At 38.0% G+C, this 21,839-nt stretch overlaps 1 protein-coding gene across 1 annotated transcript in view; it reads left to right on the forward strand.

Annotated features, from left to right (window-relative positions):
• Nucleotides 1–21,839, forward strand: part of LOC102043616 (lipoxygenase homology domain-containing protein 1) — a 122,295-nt gene that overhangs the window by 50,252 nt on the left and 50,204 nt on the right. Inside the window, exons 17-24 of the mRNA XM_031066617.1 lie at nt 842–996; nt 1,592–1,670; nt 5,036–5,117; nt 7,215–7,270; nt 7,423–7,455; nt 13,384–13,553; nt 19,733–19,952; nt 21,265–21,419. Coding sequence (XP_030922477.1) covers nt 842–996; nt 1,592–1,670; nt 5,036–5,117; nt 7,215–7,270; nt 7,423–7,455; nt 13,384–13,553; nt 19,733–19,952; nt 21,265–21,419 — 950 coding nt within the window. The remainder of the gene's footprint in view (nt 1–841; nt 997–1,591; nt 1,671–5,035; nt 5,118–7,214; nt 7,271–7,422; nt 7,456–13,383; nt 13,554–19,732; nt 19,953–21,264; nt 21,420–21,839) is intronic.

The raw sequence follows: 21,839 nt of genomic DNA on the forward strand, positions 1-21,839 counted from the left end.
ACACTGCATGGAAAAATTGCCATTAAAATGTAGACAGGATTTTTTTTTAAGTCACGGAGAGAAAAACTGAAATGAAACATAATAATACACGATCACTGCAAAGAAGTTTTTAAAAATAAATTTGAACATCTGGATAGTTATAAAAATAATATTAGTGGGGCATAGAACATCTTAATACAATAATTCTAAATTATATTGCAGAATTCTTTGAAGATGTATATATTTTTTGTGTGTAACACTTTGGTCTAGACTATAAGGAAAGGCATTAGAAAGTTGTAAATATATTTTAACTGAGAGCTGTTTTTGGAAGTCCTATCATTCGCTAGCGACAGATGTAGAAACCTTCAAAAGCAAGGTTCATTTTTCATACGTGTGGGAGTTATTCATCTCTTGCCCAGCTTTGTATATGGGGTGAAAATCTAAAACCCCTTGGATTTGTGGTTCTTATTCCTCTTTTAAGAGGAAACGAAGGTTAACAACCCAGATAATTGTTTTGCATAAATCTGGAGGTTGAAAATGCTTTGGTACCACTGAAAAGTAGCTTTTATTTCAGATGATGACTCGATATAGCTTGGTGGTCTCCAGATAAATTGCGAAGAAAAACTTTGTGAACTAGCAATGCATAGCAGTGCTCAGCATAATGTGGTTTTCTTAAGCTTGGTGTTTTCATATTTTTGTGAAGAGAATTAAAAGATTTGAAACTAGAAGTGACAAATTCATGGATAGCTGTTGCTACTTGCAAATTTGAAAATCAGTAGAGTTTTCTGGCAAAATTTTGATGAGGAAACTTTAGAATCTTGTGCAAGATGCAAGGATAATCTCCAATCTTTTCTTCTTGTAGTGTTGGTGTATGAGATCCACGTATATACAGGGGCTAAACTTGGTGCTGAAACAGATTCCAATGTTTATATCAACCTCATTGGGACAAGAGGAGATGCTGGTAAAAGGAAACTCCATAGATCTAAGAATAATAATGTTAAGTTTCGACATGGACAGGTAAAGTAAAAACAATGCTGCTTTTTATAAATAAGAATAAATTATGGCTAGAAAATTGTTTCATCAAGAAATGTAAATATCTTTTTATTTACAAGGTTTATTCAGGCATTGACAGTTTCCTTTATTCAAAATTCCTTACATAATTGCATCGTATGGATAATTTTTTATCTGCTTGATCAACCATTTACTGAGATCTTTAGATATTAGAATTTGGGTATTTTTTGTTATTTGTACTGCATGATAAATAAAATTATAACAATTCATTTTTGTTGTCCTGAACAGATCACTGTAGATTTTAGAATCTAAATCTGTGTTACTAAGTATGTTTTCCAAACTTGGTGAGGCACGTTGGGCTAGAAAATATAATGTAGACACAACTAAGTAATTGAAACTGATCATTGTGTCATGCCAAAGGTACCAGTTCTGTCTTTGGGGAGGATCCTCCTGTTTGGTCAGGATGAATATAAAACAATATATTCATTTTGAAAACAATCAAACAAACAAAAGATTAAAAAAAAAAGCTTTTCTATAACGTTAGAGTCAAAGCAATAGCTATGTTTAAGACCTTTATAATTTTCCTTGTATGGTTCCACAGATGGATATTTTCTGCATAAAGGCTGTCTCACTGGGAGTCTTGGAGAAAGTTCTGATTAGCCATGATGGAGCTGGTCCAGGTAGGATTTAATTTCCTAGAGACCAGTCTGTTTTCAAGTCCTTTTTAAACCCAATGCACTTGTTTATGCTGCATCCTTCATAGAAAATGTGACAGAAGGTCTTGCAGTGATAAAAAGTCTTCCTGCAGGTTGGTCACTGTGATGGGATGATGAAAAACTGTGGTAATGGACAGAAAAAAGGGCATGAGTTTAATGTCATATAGTGTTATTCTACTCTCTGTTATCACAGTTATTTATAAGAAAGCACTATTTATTTGCATGTAGAAAACTTTCAAAAGTGTGGCTCACAATGGTAAGACAATCTTTTACTAGAAAAACAGTGAAAACTATCCAGGAAGGAATTAAAGATATTCAGCAGCTGACAACTGAATACATGACAAAATTTGAGTAGCTATAACACAATGTCTTCACTGCTTTGGGCAATTGTAGAAGATTTGACTATACATTTAATCTGTGAAAGTCAATGTGGAGCTGTTCCAGTGAGTGACATTGCATTCAGCTTTGTAGGTTTTAGAGGAAAGAAGAAAGAATTTGGTAATGCGATTAATTTTGGGTACAGGCCCTCGAAGAAGTGTGCATTTCCCTGGAATGATGTAAATGCAGAGAAAGCATTTAAAAGCACCAAAGATGTAAATCAAATATACTTGCAGATTAATATCTAGGAAGAAGCTAAGTGAAGAGAGGGATTTTAGAAAGTACAGGTCTTCACTGATAACAGATTAGAAAAGCCCTTTTACCCTACTCTGTTTTGAAATGGCCCCAAGCTACTCCCATCTTGCTGTCTGTACTGCCTAAGGCTCTGAGCAGGCTTGTGACTGTTACAGAAACAGCCAAAGCAGTGCAGCCTTGGAATGGTGTGTAATCTTGTTTCCTGTAGTTCCATAGAGTTTGCTCCCTTCAGCAACATGGATGATTGTACACCTGAAAGTTTCACATTGTAGAAACCCAAGGCATAACACAAAAGGCACTGTGGTGGAGCCCGCCTTCTCTCCATTCCCCACAGCACCATGCCATGCTCTCTTCCCTGATACCTCCTTTAGTAGACAGCACAGATTAGCAGGATCAGCATTACAAATCTGTGACCCAACTCAGCAGTCTCAAGATGTTTTTTGACACTGGAGTTCAAATATGTGGGTTTGAAGGACTGTCTAAACGGGACAATGGATTGAATTCTGTCTGTAACAAAATGTATGCCTTGGTAATTCAGAAGGCTGTTCATTGTACTCAGCACAGACAGATCTCACAGACATCTTTTGAACTGTATCCAAGACTAGCCCCATATAAACCTAGCCTGAGGTGGCTGAGGGGTTGAGAGCTGGAAAAAGATGGTGGCTCAGAGATACTCAAACTTTTGGGGGTTGAGAAGGAGGAAGGAGGATTCGTTCAGAGGTGGGGTACCCCTTCTTCTCATCACTTGCCTGAGTGACAGGGCAGGAGGGTCTTAATTCTTGATTTGGAGTCTGTCTTGAAAGGATCCTAGAACATATGTTTTCTTTGGGGCTCCCAGGCTGCAGGGCACAGATGTGCTCCCACAGCTACTGTGAATGGGGAAAATGAAGGACTTTTGTCCTAGAGAGCAGGGTTTGCTCCATGCACTACCTGGGGATACTCTTTCTATGTGACAGAAACTGCTGCCTTCTAGGGACTTTCAGGTTCAGATGCAGCCAGAAGGCAAAGCGCAAGGATGGATAGGATGGTTGTTTCTGGCCAAAACATCCTGCATGCTGTTTTGCTGCAATGTGCTGCTGGGTAATGGTGTGAATCAGGTGAAACCTCATAAGAATATGACAAGTTGTTGTTGGAACCCAGGACATCCCTCTGGCTGTCCTGAGCAGCCAAGACCCCTGCCAGGGGGCTCAGAGACCCTGGCACAGAGCCCAAGATGCCTGTGGTTTTGATTATGACCTGTGGAGTAAAATTACCAACCTTAGATGAAGATCTGCAAGCCACGACAGTTAAGTAGAATGATAGTGAATTTATCATGGGGTGAAAAAGTAGATTTTGGGGTTTTTTAGAATGAGGGTTCCGGGGGCAAGATGGAGAGATCTGGGTGTGTCCGGTTTTTTAGAAGGAGGGTTCCGGGGGCAAGATGGAGGGATCTGGGTGTGTCCAGCCTTTGTTTTTCTTCTTCTTGGCCTCCATCTTCTGCTATGATGTTGGCACTTTTAGATTGGTTTAGAGTAGAAGCTCACTGTCTAACATAGGTGATAGGTATTGGGAAGTAATTGTAAACATTGTATGCCTAGTTTTTAGTATAAAGATATAACGCTGCTGGGCTGGGGAAAGAGACTTTCTAACACATCTCGGGGTCACTCTGACCAGCTGGAGGCACCGAGACAGGTTGTGAGTGGTGCAGGTACAGTGAGAACAGGATATTTGAGAAAGGCATCACAAGACAACCAGACCAGTCACTAGGATGGTCATTGGAAGTGATCTAAAGGATCAACATGGATGTGCCAGTGGTTACTGCAGTTAGGGAAAAGATTATCTCAGTAGCCCAGCAGAAGGGAGACTGCACAGCCCCACTCCTGCTGGTCTCACAGCAGCAAGGCTGAGTGTGTGCTCCCCACTGACATGCACACAAACACATTTCTAAGACACAAATGTGTGCACATAGCTGGCCATGCAGACCAACACAGGCAGGAACTCAGCGCATACACAAACAGTGCAAGTGGCCTTTCCCTGTTATCCTCTCCAGTTGAGCAGAACAACAGTCCTTCAATGTCAAATATAAAAATATATGTACAGGATGGATGTATAAGGCCTCCAGTAGCTGGCCTTAGGCAGTCAGTATTTCTGGTTGCTGGCTCTGGATCCTTGGATCCTGAGTTTTGCCAGTTACGGGCACCAAGACATAAAAACCCCCTCCAAGGCTGCAGCCCCACTCCATTTGCACATGAGAACATAAGTTCTAAAGATTTGTTAATTAATATTTTTATATATGCAATAAGAAGTTCACTCACAGAGGACAAAAATTTCCAGCTTTCACACAAATCTTGATTATGGGCATAAACAGATTTGTACCAACATTCTTGTGCTTGATTACTGGGAATAATCAAAAGATGTAGGCTGGGATGTGAATGGTGTTGACAGTTCAGAGATGTATGCATGTATTTGTCTCCAAGAGAAAAAACCCACCCCTCTTAAAATTAAAACAGGCAAAGGCAGAAAAGAATTGCATCTCTTAGGAGACACAAAAAATAATAAAGCTTTCATTCTGTTAATATATCTTATTTATTTAGATGAGATCTGTCTAAATATGATCTGTGTTGCTGCTAGAAAAAGATAATCTGGGCTTTTTTTCTTAAAATTTATTTTAAAAATAGTATGATTTCACATTATAAACTTTTGTCATTTCGACACAGGCAGTGGATGGTTCCTGGATAAGATTGTCATCAAACATAAAGAAGGAGAAGAAGCTCACGAGGTTGTATTTCCTTGTAATAGGTATGTCATTCATGGAGGAAAAGAATTTGTTACCTGCCAGCAACATAATGAAAAAATTTTAGAGCAGATATGTGCAAACAAACTAGATGTTTGAGCAATGCCCCGGAGTTTTTCAACATACAAGTGATGCAAAATTTTGCAGCTGAAGATAAGGAAAAAGTTCCTATAGTGGCATGGAAGGGACTAATAGCCTAATGCAGAGAAGTCCCAAACCAAATGTTACATAAGAGGAAAGGTGCATTGATTTTTCTTTTTTTAATCTAAATTATACAGAAACCATGTGAAATCAAGTAAGATTTCAGTTCTCAATCTTTTGAGAAGTATTGTGTGTAAAGATCTGAAATGACATAGTTGTCATCATGGAAATGTGGTGGGATGACTTGTACAGCTGCAGTGCTGCCATGGATGACTATAAACCCTTCAGCAGGGAGAGACTAGGAAGGAGAGGAGGTGAGGCAGCCGTGTGTGTTAGGAAGTATTTTGATTTTGAGCTTGGTGATGGTGCTGATAGAGTTGGGCATTTATGGGTAAGAATCAGGGGGAAGGCCAGCAAGGCCAGTGTCGTGGCAGAAGGGTCTGGGTCTGTTACAGACCAACCAGCCAGGAGGAAGAGGCAGACAAAATTTAACGTGAGTAGCTGCAAGAAGTCTCAGAATTGCCGACTGTTGTTCTCATGAGGGACCACAAATACAATGCAGCAGAGGAGAAGGAGTTTAGGAGGTTCCCGGAGCCCATAGAAGAGAACCTCGTGACACAGTTGGTGAGGTAGACAAGCAGAGAAAATCCCCACTGGATGAAGGGAAGATTGAGCCACTTAATGCCTTCTTCCCCTCAGTGTTCAAGAGTAATACCAGTTCTCCTTGTAGCAGCCCCCTGAGTCAGAAGAAAGGAGTGGGAAGCAGAATGAACCCCACAATCCAAGTGGAGAGAGTCAGTGGCCTGCTGCAGCACTCAGACATAGACAAGTCTACTGGGCTGGAAGGGATCCACACAGGGGTGCTAACGGAGATACATTGGGTCACAGCAGCCCCATGCAGTGCTATAGACCTGGGCATGAGTGGCTGGAAAGCTGCCTGGTGGAAAAGGATCTGGAAGAGCTGAACAAGAGCCAGTGTGTGCCCAGGTGGCCAAGATGGCCAGTGGCAGCCTGGCTTGGATCTGCAATAGTGTACACCAAGGCTGTGATTGCCCCTACACTCAGCACTGGTGACGCTGCAGCTTCAATCCTGTGTCCAGTTTTTGACAAAAATTGCTTTCTACTTTTAGAAACTGCTAGGGGTCTTTTTTTTCTTAGGATGGAATGAGGAGATAGGTCTCGAAAGTTAATCAAGCCATTTATTGCAAAAACGTTGAAATATGTTGGAGTTTAGACTTCATGCATAAGAGATTTATTCACAGAGCTTGGTTCCATACAAGAAATTAAATGTGTTATGGATCTTGGGTTTAAACAAATACAACATCAACATGGAGTCAATAGAATAGAAGCTGAGAGTGAGCACGTATTTATTATTTTTAAATAAGTGGGGTTATTGAAGATTGGGAGATATTATGTGAACAAGGGGGTTCAACTGAAAGGAGTATGAATGTATGTTTGCAGTGAAATGTTATTGCAGAAAAGCTCCTTAAAGTCATCCGTATAAAAGAAAAATAAAGTAAGAACAGAAGGTCAGTTTATTGCTGCAGATCTGCGAAGTTTTAGAAACTTCCAGATCTGAAGGTTTTATATATAATTCTAAGTACAATAACTATAACTAACCACTGCAGGTTTTATAACTCTCTCACATGTACAGCTGAGTCTCTGAACCAATAAATAATTAGTATTTCACACAATGTATTCCATATAGTACTACTCACTTCATACAGCTACCATGAAAATTCTTCTTTGACTGGAGCAAATTGAACCAAATTCTTCTTATATGAATAAGGTCAACTGTGCTGAAGGTATAAAAGAAAATTTGATCCTGGAAGTAGTTTCAAGGTGTAACTTGATCAAAGGTGTATAAAAAATACTATTGGAAACAAAAGGTAATGGTCAGATGACATATACTATACTAATAGTTTTTCTTAATCTTATTATTTTTGTTTTTGCAATGAAAGATGGTTAGATGAATATCAAGATGATGGGAAAACAGAGAGGGAGCTAACTGCCAATAGTAAGTATTTTGTAAAACAAAATTTGTTATAGCACTACAGTATATACTTAATGCATAGTTATTACTGTAGAACCCTTCCAGATAAGACCATAACTTAAGAAAAAAGTGATAATAAAGGTAGCTCACAATTATTTTTCCTGCTCATATTTTAGAGCATGGCAGTTCAATGAAGACATTTCTTAAAGGTAAGAGTTGTTTTCCAACCATTGTTTACACTGTTTGAATTTAAGTCAGTATTTCAAGGAATATGTAAGCAAATGACCTCATTTGTATGTGTCTTTTCTTGTATATCAGCTGTGAGAGTACATGACAAATTGGCTGGCAGTACTCTACAGGAAGAACTAGACTTTTATAAGCAATTGAGAAAACACAGAAACCATTTCTGGTTTTCTTCCTACTTCTGCTATTCTGTTCTGAAATCAACCAGGAATTCCTCTGAGAAGAGATTCAAGTGTTCTTTTGTTTACCCCAATGTCACTGTCATTTAATACTTGGGGACAGGTCCCCTAGCAAACATCAGCAAGTTGAAAAATGTGTTGTGAAGTGTCAGTGGAAACATTTTCAGGTCAAAATTCCAAAGTAACCAGAAATAATGCAAGCTTAAACTCCAAATGCTCTAGTGAAGCTAAATGTAGTATGTGCATTCAGTTGTCTAAATCTGCTTTATTAATAAAAAGACATTGATAAAAAACTTCCCACCCAGCTTTCTGTTTCTATATCTACAAAGACATTCTCATCCCTGTAATGCACTAGTTACCATCTCTGTGTTTCTTCCTAACCAGAAAAGAGAAACAGACTGCCACACATATTTTTTATGAACATTTAACTGTAAATGGCTATTCTGTTCAACTCTCTCTGGGAATTTTATGGGAACAACTAAACTAAAAAAAGTAGTGTTTCCATTTTTCTCTGAAAACAGTGACTTGCTTTCTGTAGGATGAGTCCTAGTCTCTCAATCTAGTTCTGGTTTCAGTGAAAACTGAATCATTTGCATTCAATCAAACAGTTTAGCCAACAGCTTTATTATTCCACAAAAGCATGACTTTGACAAAAGGAGAGTGAGGAACTCCAGTAACTAAAGACTTTCTCACAGAGACAGTTGATTTTCACGGGTGACTTGGAATTGGATTCTGCATTCTGCTAAGTGCACAGTTCTGAGAAACAATCATATCTGTTTCACCTTATGTTCAGAAAATAGGCTATATTTTACTACCAGTTCAAAATTTTTCCCAGCACAGTTTCATTCTTCGTTATGTTATAGTAAGCAGGCACAGATGCACAAGCTGCTCATTGCCTGTGAGCATCAAGAGTGATCAGACTCAATATATTGATTATGAGGAAAGAGGAGTGGCTGATTCTTAACCAGCTTTTGAAATGCCACACTGCCAAGATGTCCAGGAGGACCCAGAGACCACTGAGATCAGAGCTTCTGAAAAAAGAGGTTATAAAAGAGAAGAACATTTTTAGGAAGTTATCTGTCAGCTATACGACAGCTTAGCTTGAGTTGCTCTTAAGCCATCTTTGTTTTGCCCATGGGCTCACTCCAGTGAGGAGCTGAGATAGGTTAGAGATTGGACTTTTATGCCTTATGTGAAAAAGATGGTGGTTGGGACTGATTTTTCACAGTTTAATTTGTGTTGTCATATCAGCGATCTCATAGACGTTCCAAGATTGAGCTTTGTAGGAGGGAACCATCACAAGAGGTTTGGAAAGATATCCTGTAGTCAGTTCTGTGTCATTCTGTCATGGCTCAGTGCCAATGTCAGAGCTGGTAAGAGAACATTCCAGAGATGCAGAGTCCTGGGAGAAAAAATAATTCCCTTAGATTCTCCCAGCACCTGTAGCAATGAAGATTCTACATGGTAGAATAGTGAAAAGCAGTCCCCTTCAGAGTGGGGGTAAACACTTTTTCATGTAACAGATATTTACTGAATAAGAGGCAAGTGGAAGTTCTGATGTTAGGGAGCCAATGTTTTAGGCACTCGTGGTCGTATTCTGTATGAGCTGCACTCTGCAAATGGGCTTCAGGGAAAGTCATAAAAAGCTGATTGGCATAATTCATTGTTTGCTGATTTTCAGGGTAAAATCTATGTGCTTAGGTCAAGTTTAAAGCACCAGATACAGAACAAATTACTTTATAAGTCACTCTGAAGGTCAGAAATCTCATTCAGTTTGGATGAGGCTAGCAACCTGTTCAACCACCTAGCCAAAGAGGAAACTTTGAAAGTCATCATTGCTAGGTAGGTTACTTGAGGGCTCTCTGTTCTTTTTCAGCCAGGCTGGCATTATGCCAGCTCTAATGAAGCATAAATCCCAGATCCCTGTGACTGCTGCTGCTGGCTATGGATTCTGCCAAAATGCAGTCTGCCCACATCAAGTTTTCTCAGTAACCTTTGTGCATTTATACAATACAGAGAGGCTCTGGCAAATCAGGCATAAGAATAGATCTATTTGTATGCCTCTGATTCTTCCTTGTATATTTGATGCAAGATAAATAGAGAAAGTGTATTGTCCTAGTGGAGAAAGCAGATAGAGGCTCTCAGCTCTCAAATGAAGTTGATTTGAGGGATTTGAAGTTGATTTGAATGGGACTTTCTGTTACTCTCTAAAAGTTTCCTACATGGTAGGGGTATTTTACTACTTTTTTCATCTGTTTTCTCTATTTATTTTCCTTTTGTGCCTCAAAATAGATGGCCTATTGTAACAGCACATAGGAAAGAATTTTCTCTCAAAGCAAGGAGACAAGACAACACAGTATGTTCCAATGAAATCCTCTCTGCAGTCAGCTAAAAGGAGCTGGCTTCCTGTAATGTGACGTCTGTAGGGTGTCCTGAGGTTTTGTGGGTTATTGTGGGTGGTAAATAAAGTGTGGTTCAGTAACAGAGTTCAGTTAATAGATATTTCTCAGCTGGCTCTTCTTCTGTTGTGCAAGGCTTTTGGTTTTAAGGCACATAGAAAATTCATATCAAAATAGAAAATATTGAGTAAGTTCTACCGTGACTAATTTTGTTTTGGAATTATGCCCTTCCTTGGGAATACTCAATAATGGGCTAAGAATTATCACAGGATTCCCAAATTTAAAAGGGAATGGACCCTCTTCTGTAAAGCAACAGCAGCCTGTTTCGATTGCCAGATGGAGGCAGAAATCCCTAAGAAAAAGAATTAAGCAGACTCACTGCTCTGCCTCAAGGAAACAGAAATTTCTATGATCTTCAGGAAATAAGCAACCAACTCCTATGTCTTGTAAAGTGTGAATGTCATTCTACGTCTTAAGACCAAAAAATACCAGAGTGAAAAAACCCTGAAATAGTCTACTGTAAAAACAGTTTTGGAAATCCTTAAAAAATACATAAAGGGCCCATATATTTTAAAAAACACAATAAGTAAACCTTCTTTTTTCAACTTTCTGCATTATATGATGAAAAGTTGACTTTGGGTTTTGCCATGCCCATATTTCTATGTACAGAAATCATTGTAGGTTTGATTTTCGTGGTTTTACGGAAGAAACTTTCAGGTTCCATACTGGTGGTTAAAAGAATTTCTGACAGGAAATTGTTATACTGATCCCATTTACTTTCTGAAAGTCAAGAAATGATCCCTAATTCTAACATATCTCTGGATAAATCTCTGTAATGTGAATCAGATTCTTGGTTATATCCTTATAGTAAAGAGAGAATTCTGAGACTTCTTTTCCCACAGATTTGTGGTTTTTCCCTTGCTATTCATTTTAGTGCTTCCTACATTGATGTCTCAAAGTAAATGGCTCTAGATTTACATGTAAGCTGTAGAACTACAATAACACACAAACACACTAATCACTCTGAAAGGAAGTTAACACAGGTCAGTGATATCAGGGGGAAAGTCTTTTTCAATGTGGCCACACAGATGAAACACAGAAAAATGACCTGTTGAAGCCCAGCTATCTCACTTCCACAACTTCACTCCTGGAGGGATATAGAAATCACTGAACACAGTAAATACTTGGCATCAGTCTTCTGTCTCATGTAGCCATCCTCACTAAGTAGATGTCTGAGTGAATAGAATATTAGACAAAGGATTTTTTGATTCCTGTGGCATGAGCAGGTTAAATGAATTTGTTGAACTGAGAGAAAATGCAGTCAGTCCGTGTTAGTTCATTATTAAACTGTAGAAGCATTAAAAGTAAGTGTAGGAGAATAAAGAATCACAGACAGTACAAGGTCTTAAATCTGTAGCCATTGATTTATTCCCTGGACAACTCCCAGCTGGTGTCTTAGCCTTCCTACTGAAATAATAATTAAAAACACAATCATGGATATTAATTAAAATAAATCACCTTGCTCAAAATACCTTCTCTGAACATGCTGCCTCTTTGAGGAAGGAACAGCCAGTTATGTGTTTCTGATTTCTCTTAACTTAGGGCTTGCTCTCTCCTGGAGCAGAGGGATATTACAAAGAGAAAAAAAAAGCTACTCTGCTTGGGAAATACAGAACTGCAAAATTATCTTAATTTCCTCTCTGTGTGTTCCTGGGACAGCCTTCAAAATGGAGCATGGTTGGACAGGATAAGAGATTCAGGGCTATGTTGGGAGACTTTGTAAAATTTTGAAGCTCCTCATAAACCCTTGGAGTGCTCAGGAGCAGCAAAAGCTCAAACAATGCTTGACTTCACCAAGTGTGACACCCTGAAGAGCACCACATGCCAACCTGGCACAAGGAGATAAAATTCAAAGCTGGCACATATATCAAACAGCAAAAGTTCCTCATTAGGCAAAGTGTGGATCTTCCACACACTACATCTGACTCATTGCTAGAAATGACCTTAAAAAAAGAGTTCAGATGGAGGGATCCTTTCAGCTAGTGTGTTACTCAGAAGACTGGCTGTGAGATGAGTATTTGCCTGCTGTTTTCTAGCTGAGCCCAGAAGAGTCAGGGAACAGTCAGATGTAAGGCAGAAACAGGTTCTATAACAAGAGAAAATAAAATCAAAACAGGATTAGCTTAAAAAAATAAGAAAAAAGAGGAAAATTATATATCAAGGCAACCAGATCAGGTTTTCATCTAGTCTCCATCTTTAAGCAGGCAGAGGAAAACAAAAGGTAGAAAAAAGCACACAGTTCTGTAAGAAAAAGACATGTCTGATTTATTTCTGAATTAAATGAATCTAAAGTTCATTTTATTAGCATATTGTATTGGGGGCTTACACAAAATCACAAAATAGTTCTCTTTATATCAGTCCCATTAGCAAATTGTTATCACAGTATTGGCCACATCTAAACAAAAGCTTTTAATTTGCTTCTGCTGTTAAGTTCCTCTTGCTGGATCAGGATCAAGTGTCTTTTCAACAAATAATTCCTTTGAATTCAGAGGATGATTTACCTTCAAGCACTTAAGTAGCTTCCTAAACTACGTTATCCATGTAAGATGCTGTATTTTTCCCACACCTGAAACAGCTTCCCAGTTGCATCCTGGACTTCTAACACTGTTAGGAGTGCAGGTGACTTACCAAAAAACAACTTCTAAAAGGCCAAAGCCATGAGGTGAGAATAAATCTCTTCAAAAATAAAGAATTAATGTCTTCAAAATTTCCTGAATTTTGTATTCAACCCTAATGAGTGATCTGATCTGACAAATGAGCAGACTGAACATGACAAATTAAGTTAGAAAAATCTGAAAAATAGTTGAAGTTTCACTGTTTAGCTAGTTATATATTAGCCAGCAGGTCTTACAAATGTATCACATACAAGTCTTTCAAAATGTTAATATTCTTTTCTTTTCATGTTATATAGGAACATTCTAAGAACTGAAATGTATCAAAATGATTACTGTAATTAAAGGAACTATTTTGATACAAAGAATGCAAAAACACCCCTAGGCAAAGTGTCCTTTTTCTGCTTCCTAGGTATTAATTTCTGTTTTCATACTCACTTCAACAATTGTCTTATGTTTATCAAATCTGAGCTATATTTATCTTCGAGATTAAAAAATTATTAATTATTAACTATTTATTAAAGTAAATGGGATGTAAACTCATGGTAATCTATAACTCTTCAAAGGCATCCATTGCTCTCTACCATTGATCCTAAAAATGTTTAATTTGTAGATTGAAGCTAAAAATATTTTTCCTGTTTTAGCACAACGGTGGAGAGTGCAGGTTAAAACAGATGGAGATTCCCCAGAGCCACAGGAGTGTAAAAGGACCCTTGTGATTTATGGCTCAAAGGGCAAAAGTGATGAGCTTCTGCTTTCTCCACAAACCCCAGGATATGTGTGCTTTCTCCCCAGAGCCACGGATGAATTCATTGTAAGTCAGAAATATACAGTACTACATAGACCATGACATTGCTCTCTAGAATACATATATATATATATATGGATATAGATATATGTATATATGTGTGTGTGTGCATAACTAGCATTATATATATATACAGTTGATTTGTCTGCTAAAAAAATGATGTAATTATTTACAAAGATGGAATGACATAAGTATAGGTCGTGAGTCGTCTCCTCCTGCTAGTCCTATTCTACTACAGACAGCACCATGGACCCTTTTGTGTAATTTATTGCATTCACCAGCTCATCTTGCATTTTTTTCTGAATCCCTAAAGATTCCTGAGTTGAAGTTCACACAAAAGGCAATATACAATTATTTGTGAATGCAGAAGATGAAGGATTGGGCAGCACTCCCAGGGGACATAAGTGGGCTTTTCTTTCCTTCATTTCCATCTTTGCAAAGTAGTATCTACTCTACACAGGATTGTTCTGTCTCTCAGGTCAGCAGGCAGAGGATTTTTCTGGATAATCACAAATCACTGGAGAATGCATTCAGGAATATCAAAGTGTGGTGAACTCTGAAGCAATAATGTATAGATGGCCAGTATTAAAATCAACCCTACCACCATCCTGACCGCCCATACACCTGACACACGTGCTGATGATTTGAGAGGATTCATCTGAATAGAATCTTTTAAATCTTCAATTCTGTCCTGGCTTTCTAGGCTAGGTCATTGCAAATTCTGTTGATTGTCATGAACTACAGCTTCTAGCCAGTAAGATGGGAGAAATAGCTTGCAATTTGAGGCAGTTTTATACAGCTCAGAAAGACTTTTCAATGGCTGCAATAAACATTCTGAAAACAATGGCAAAACCACATTTAGAAAATTATGTCAAAGCCTCATTGTAATGACCTGATCCAGATTGAATTTTTAGTTTAAATAACAAGCTAGAGCAATTTAGGAACTTTATGGGGAGTAAATGAAAAGATAAATGGTACTTCTTAAGGACAAGGAAGCAGCTGCTTATCAGGAAACACACTGAGCAACAAAACAAGCTTCCTATCCTATTCCATGAGCATAAACTGAAGAGGTCAGTCGAGGCAGAATCTATCTGTGGAGCAGGAGCACCAGCTGACTGAATTTTGGCAGGCACCATTGCATAAAGCAGTGATGCTGCTACATCCAGCGTGTTGGTAATTTCCCAAGTGGCACGTATTCCTTGTTAAGGCTGCCTAATTTCAATGATTGGGTATCACACCAGGAGAAATTTGTATTTCTGTGTGTCAGTTGTGGTTGTCCCTCATAGTCTACTACCCTGGGTACACAGTACATTATGGGTTGTAGCCTCCCACCCTAGCAGCTTTCTGAATGCTTGTTCATACTTTGGATAGACTTTGGGTTAGTGCCTGTATTTTCCCCATAGCTATTTGTGTCTTTGTTTTTATTGCTTTGTATGAAGAAGTTTGTACTATTTGAGCATTTATTACTGTGCATGACATTTTATCTCTTTGCTGCATTGCTTACAGTGCAGCTTACAGAATAGCAGCTCTGGTATAAAGGGGCATTTGGGGATTCATAGGTATCTCTATAAACACCCTCACACTCTTTAGGTGCTTGAGCCAATAAACCTAGTTTCATTTTGCTTTCCGTTTCTTTGTTACTAAGACTATGCAGAAGAATGCAGAAACTTCCTTATGTTTTCTCACTGTAGCAGCAGGCTGGAGGCATGAACGTGATATCACAATGAGGACAAGCTGTGAATTCAGCTTTCCAAAAAACACGAATAAATGAACTTTTAACCTCCCCCCAAGAACCTGGTCCTAGACAAACATCCTTAATAATATAGTGCAGTAAAAAGAACAACAGGTTATGTGCTATAAGCAGCTCACATAGTTTTGAAACAATAAGCTTAATTTTGATCTCAGAGATACATTTATTGCACATTGAGGACAGAAAGGCATGTAAATTCCTGATTTTCCAGGTGTTCTCACACAAGTGTATGCACAGATGTGTATCATATTCAGAATGATTATTCCATCCCAAATATGCCCAATCAACTCCTATGAAAGAACAGGTGTAGTTTAATTGCACATAGCAAGCATAAAGAATAAATTAAAAGAGAGAAAATAGAAGCATGCTCTCAGGTACAGTTGGGTTCTAGTAGTCTCAGAAATGTGCAGTATGGTAGTTGAGCTGCTTAAAAAAAGAATTTTATTAGAACACCTAAGTTTTAAAAAATAAATTGAAAAATAGGTGAATGCATCAGTGTTATGAAATCTGACAGGACTAGTAGCACTGAAGGCAGCATGGCAAGAAACCAGTGAAGAGGTGGAATTTTTTTCCTTGGTAGTCTGGTGATGATTGGAATCAATCACTGATCTCACACGGAATGAATAGATTTGTAAAGTATATAGATCTTTCTCACAGTCATCTCTGTTTCTTGGTTGCTAGCAGAGTAAGTCTGCCAGAGTGTGTCTTTGGAAGGTCATGCTGTATTGTGTGCCTTCTGTTCTCCAGAGAATCTTAAAATGCATGGGACAGAGTGTGAGATTAGGATGCCCAAAACTGTTGTCCAAAACACTACCACAGGAAGTACAAAATGAGCAATAGTGCTCTTCAAGTAGGACTGTTGATAAATACACAATAAATTCTGGATGTATTTTGTGTTAAGGATAAAAAGGTGACAGAAATTTTCAAGTCACATAATACAATAATCCAATTCCACAGTATGAGATGATGCTCCAAACGACAAGCAGAAGGATTTCTGGATTTTATGACAGATGGCTGTCCAATTGAATTTTAGTAGGTTTGATGAAACCCTATTAACTAGAATAATTTATGGAGTGGGTGGGGGGGTGGGATTTGTTTGGGTTTTTTTTTGGTTCTAACAGAAAAGAATGAAAAGAAATTACATTTAAATATGCACCCAAACAGTAAAATTTATAAGGCTTTCATTACCCTAGGCATGACGTCTTTGAGAAGCCCTGTGTAAGTTAAAGAGAAGATTTAAAATGTTATGAAATTCTCTAATCATCTTTATCAATTAGCTGTCTCTGAGATCTTAAGAAGCCCAGTGGCTACTCCTAATTTTAAGAGCCTCACTCTTAAAGATTCCGTCATGTAGTGGAAAACATATTGTGTTGTTTAGTATGTGACAAATCACGCCAACTCAGCTAAGATTCCAAGTTCTGAATATTAGAGAAAGCTATTCAGAAGAAATAAATGTGAAAAAAATAATTAGAAAATTATAATAATGAATGAGGTAAAGTATCCTCTTGCACGTATTCAACAAATTTAAAACCATGACATTCACTGGATATATGCTTTGTGATGGATTATATGTCTGCCTCTGCTTCAAAGTTCATGTTGCATCCATTAATAGACATTGGTGGAGGGAATAGACAATTTTGGTACCCAAGATAGAATATCATATTCCAAAGGAAAACTGCTTGTACTAAACTGCTCAGAAAAGGATTGCAAGAATGATGTAATGGCAGCGCTGGGTGCAATGATGGAGCTGAACAAAAAGGCTAATGCTGGCCGCAGCTGTAAGTGAAAACACAAATCCATGAAAAAAGGGAAACTATCTAATACACTCATTTGAAAATAGCTGGTGTTGAATTCCATGGATCATAAATAGTATGATTATTAGTACTTGCTGATTCGATGGCAGTCAGGGAATTAATTGTGATTTTGATTCTAGAAACAGAACGGATGATTGTGGCTTCTAAATACTCTGTCCTGTATCCTGGAATTATTTTCCTATAAATCTCCTCTGTGCATTTCCTACAAGGATTATACCATATGTATTTATGACAACTTAGAATCCCAGCGAATTGCAAATTAGGGTAGCAGAAGACAAAGTAAAATGTGAACTACAGCTTGCCCTGTCACATAAAAATAACCAAGTTCTGTACTTTTGCAACTCCCAAACAGAGAGCTTTTTGGAATAAATTGTTCACAGCATTTAGAATAGCTGTGTGATACAGTCATGGGATCCATACATGAGAAAAAAAATCTGCAGGCAATAATTTTAAAAGTCAGTAGTCTGGTTCTGAAAGAGAAGAAGCAATGACTTTGTTGTCTGGGAAAGAACTGTAGTTTAGATGGGTGAAGAACCTGTGCACTCTCCTCTCAATGAACCCAAATAATTCCTGTTAAGTTTAATAAGGTGGAATGCATATTTTGCAAGGAATTAATCCACTTAGTCCACCACAGCTAATGATACAGAGCTAATTATATCCTTTGCAACATACACAGCATGAATGAAAAATCTTGATGCGCAACTCTGCCCACTCATTTCCCTTTTCCCAGTGCAGGAGTGGGGACTGAGTCAGGGACATCTTTGATCTCTGTCAGCATGATGGCACAGGGCAGGCCAGGCCTAGAGAGGGGACAAGTCTGGTGCCCTCTTTTCTGGCGTGTAACTACTGTTGGGTGGCCTTTTTGGGTACTGTGGAGTTACAGCTCAGGAGCTGAGAGGTTCTGAGCAGCCCAGGGCTGTTATATAGGCAATGGAAAGGAGCTCTTTCCTGCTCCCTAAACAATGCCCTGAGTCGTGAAATTGTGTAGGAGTGGCATGGCTACCATTTATAATACTTACCTCAAGAAATTCAGACCAGAAGGGATCTTTTAATCCATCAAGTGAAATTCCTCCCTACCAAAGGCCTCTTTTTATAATTTCTGCATCATAAACTGGTCATAAAATTCCTGTAAAATGGTTTGGGCAGGTAGCTTTATTTTCAATTAATTGTTCCTCTTCATACTCTGATATTTTACTATTTCTTATGTGCATAACAGTTACTAAAAATGACGTCCAACTCTCTCAAAATGACAAAAGCACATTTTTTTAGTACCTCTCTAATTAGAATGAGGAAGCTGGTAATCCCCTACATGCTTGTGCTCCCTGTGCATGAACTACCTTTAAGTGAGTGAGATCAGCAGTGAGGGGCTGTCACGTTCAGAGCTCTGCTGAGAAGCAAAATAAATTGATCTGTTAGGTCTGTGCTCTGTCTTAGGAGCCAGTCTGCTGGTGGTGCTGACAGAGCCAGGGCATGATTGTGTAAGGCTAATTTCAGTTTATGATTGTGATGTTATAGGGTGTACAAAGGATTTATTCCCTGGAAAGAGACCAAATCCTATGTTATGACTGATAGGGGGAAAAAAATATGGGAGAAGAACAAAGCCACTGCAACATTTTTTTTGTATTAAGTATTTTGATACTTCATAAAAAAAATTGTTGCCTTTAAAAATTACTAGTTCTCACAATCACTAGTTTCACTCAAAATCACTTCCCATCCTGTCTTTCTTATAGCTGCCCAGTGCATGGCTGCCACATTACTTCCTGTTGTTCAGAAGACTTATCATGCAGGGGTTAATGTCATGCAAATCATTATCCACAATCAGCAACCAGTTATTGAATTTCCATATGTAGTATGGGAACAGGGCTGTGTTGTCCTACAGAGTTATTTCTGTAACATAAATTATTTATTTTTATTCAGAAATATCCCTTCCCTTTTAAGAAGAATTGGTTGCAAAGTAGTTTTATGTTCTAGACAAAACCATTTAGCAAATGAGAACTTAGTAAAACTTCTTCACCAGTAGGGTTGCCGAGCACTGGGACAGGCAGACCAGGGCAGTGGTTGAGTAACCATCCTGGAGCTATTTACAAACATGCTGATGTGGCACTCAGGGACATGGTTTACTGGTGGACTTGGCAGTGCTGTGTGGATGGTTGGACTTGATGATCTTAAAGGTCCTCTCCAACCTAAACAATTCTGTGATTCCAGGCTTACAGTAATCATCTTTAAATTAATACCTCACTTGGCTGCTGATATTAGAATCTTTAATTGTAAGTTAATGCTCTCTTTCTCCAGTAAGGTCACAACTTTCTGTGTTACCTTTTGTCTAAATAGCCTAAATGCACAGATCATCCTAATTTTTACTGTGACTCACTCCTAAGTTATGCTTACAGTATGTATGCTTACAGAGTATCATGCTTACAATAGTAATAAAGAACATCATTTCACCCATGATTATACCATGAAATAAAAAGGATTGATTCCATCATACGCTTATCCCAGCCTCAAACTCAACTCTTCATTTATTTACTCTTAAGTTTAGAAATTCTGCACTGGGATTGGGGAAAATCTTTCTAAGTAAACCAGCCTTGACAGTACTCTCTTCCTCATGCTATTTGGTGCAGGTTGAGACTGGAGATCTGGGAGATGTATACAAGATCCGAGTCAGCTGTGATGGTGTGCCAGGCTTTAAGGGCTGGCATTTGAGGTCTTTTCAGCTACAAGAGCTGCCTATGAAACAAGAACTGAACTTTGAGTGCAACTGCTGGCTCACCCGTAAGAGGGGGGATAAGGAGCTGGTAAAAGAATTCCCTGCAGTCACTGAGGACCAGAAAACTTTACCAGGTAAAAGCACCAAGAAGGCATAAACACTGTAAATTAACTGCTTGAAAATAAATCAGTGCCACAGATATATATAGTGCTTTGTCTGGATTTGATATCTTCAGTGGCTCTGTTGCACCTGTCTTCACATATGCATTGGAAGAATGCTGAAAATTATATTTTAATTTTCCAGTTAAGTCGCATATTGGATTTTACAGTTGCTAAGTCTTCTGCATGATTTTGAATGAGAAAAAATGAACAATACAACTGGGCTTTTTAGGGAAATGAACATGTTCAAAGCCATGGAAACGAGTTGTTCTAGAGTTACTGTACAATCATTTAGCTTACAAAAGTTTTACTTGCTGATGTAAGTATCTGAAGTAAGCCTTATTGCACAGAAAGTTTGGGTTTTTTCCCTAAGGACTACTTTTTTGCCATGCTTAGAGTTCTCAGAGGTGTCCTTGGAATGTGAAGACTTACAGAAGTCCTGCATTTGTTCAGAAAAGTTAGCAGTTACACATGAGATAAAAGTAATTAGAGACATGACTGCTTTGCTAAAATAAAGTTCCAGAAGTTCAGATCGCTGAATACTCAAACCTATTCATGACCTTAAAAGAAAGTATAGTGTTACGTTAGTTAAATGTTAGCTCTGCAGAACTGTACATTAAAAACAACATTTGAAAAGTTTTGGTTCTTCCTTTTGTATGAGCCTGAATATATATGCAATTAAATAATCTTCCTCAGAAGAAAATCTGATCTGACTGTAGAAATTCATTCATACAGGATCAATATAAAGGCAAAGAATTTATAGTTTCCTTCTTTAAGTTAATAAATGCATTTTGTAAATTTTTATGCTTGTATGTCATGTCACGCATCCAGATGCTATGTTGCATCTGTTTGTTATTTAAATTTGCATAACCTTATTTTTATTCTTTGACCTGTGTTAATTGTTATCTATTTCAAAGATAATTCAGTTTTTAATTAATTTGTGGTTTAGTTCCTGAACTAACTAAAATGAGTTCTTACTTTCCAGATCTTGCACAATAAAACATTTGGGCCGAATTTGCCTAGATCCATAAGTCTAAATTGTCCAAGTCCAATTTCCTTCAAATGTCTAAGAAAGAGAATGGAAAGTTTTCATTGAACTTAGCATGAAGAGATCAGATTCATAAAGACCTGATTATTTCATTCACTGTGTAGCAGATTTTTTTGTAGCTGCAGAAATAAAATAAAAAAAACCTATATTCTTAATAAATATTCTGTGTTGATGTTTTATTTTAAGTACAACTTGTACTTAATCAGCTTTAATTAAACTTTTTCTTTTCTTTTTATACAGTTTATAAGTATGTTGTTTCTGTACATATTGGTGACCGCTGGGGAGCAGGGACTTTTGCAAATGTTTATATCACTCTCTATGGCAAAAGAGGAGACACAGGTGTGAGGAAACTTGATACATCTCTAATGAAAGGAAGAAAATTTCAAAGAAATAAGGTAACAGCACCATGCTGCAGTCTTACATGTGCAGGGGTTAGCACTGCATCAAATATAGCTGAATGCCTGCTCAGAATACATCTGGCTAGATAGGCAAGAATTTGGAAACATTCAGAGAATTTATCTTTCAGATATTCACAGTAGACCAATGCCAGTGTTATTTATTTCCTGTACAAGAACATACCCACATGGCAATAAAGGCTTCACATGAGCAATACAAAGCACATTAGTGGGGAGAACCTCTGTGATCATGCTTCTGACTTCTTCTGTTCCAAATTTAGGACAGAACAGGGAGTAAAAAATTGATCAGTGAAAAATTAATTAGAGAAATTTCCATGAGACTTTTGTAGTCTATGATGTTTCTGAAACCTCAATGCCACTTTGAAATACCAACTCAATATCGGTAAGTTTAGACAAGAG

The sequence above is a fragment of the Geospiza fortis genome, unplaced genomic scaffold, assembly GCF_000277835.1.
Source record: "Geospiza fortis unplaced genomic scaffold, GeoFor_1.0 scaffold53, whole genome shotgun sequence".
In the NCBI taxonomy this organism is placed as follows: Eukaryota; Metazoa; Chordata; class Aves; order Passeriformes; family Thraupidae; genus Geospiza; species Geospiza fortis.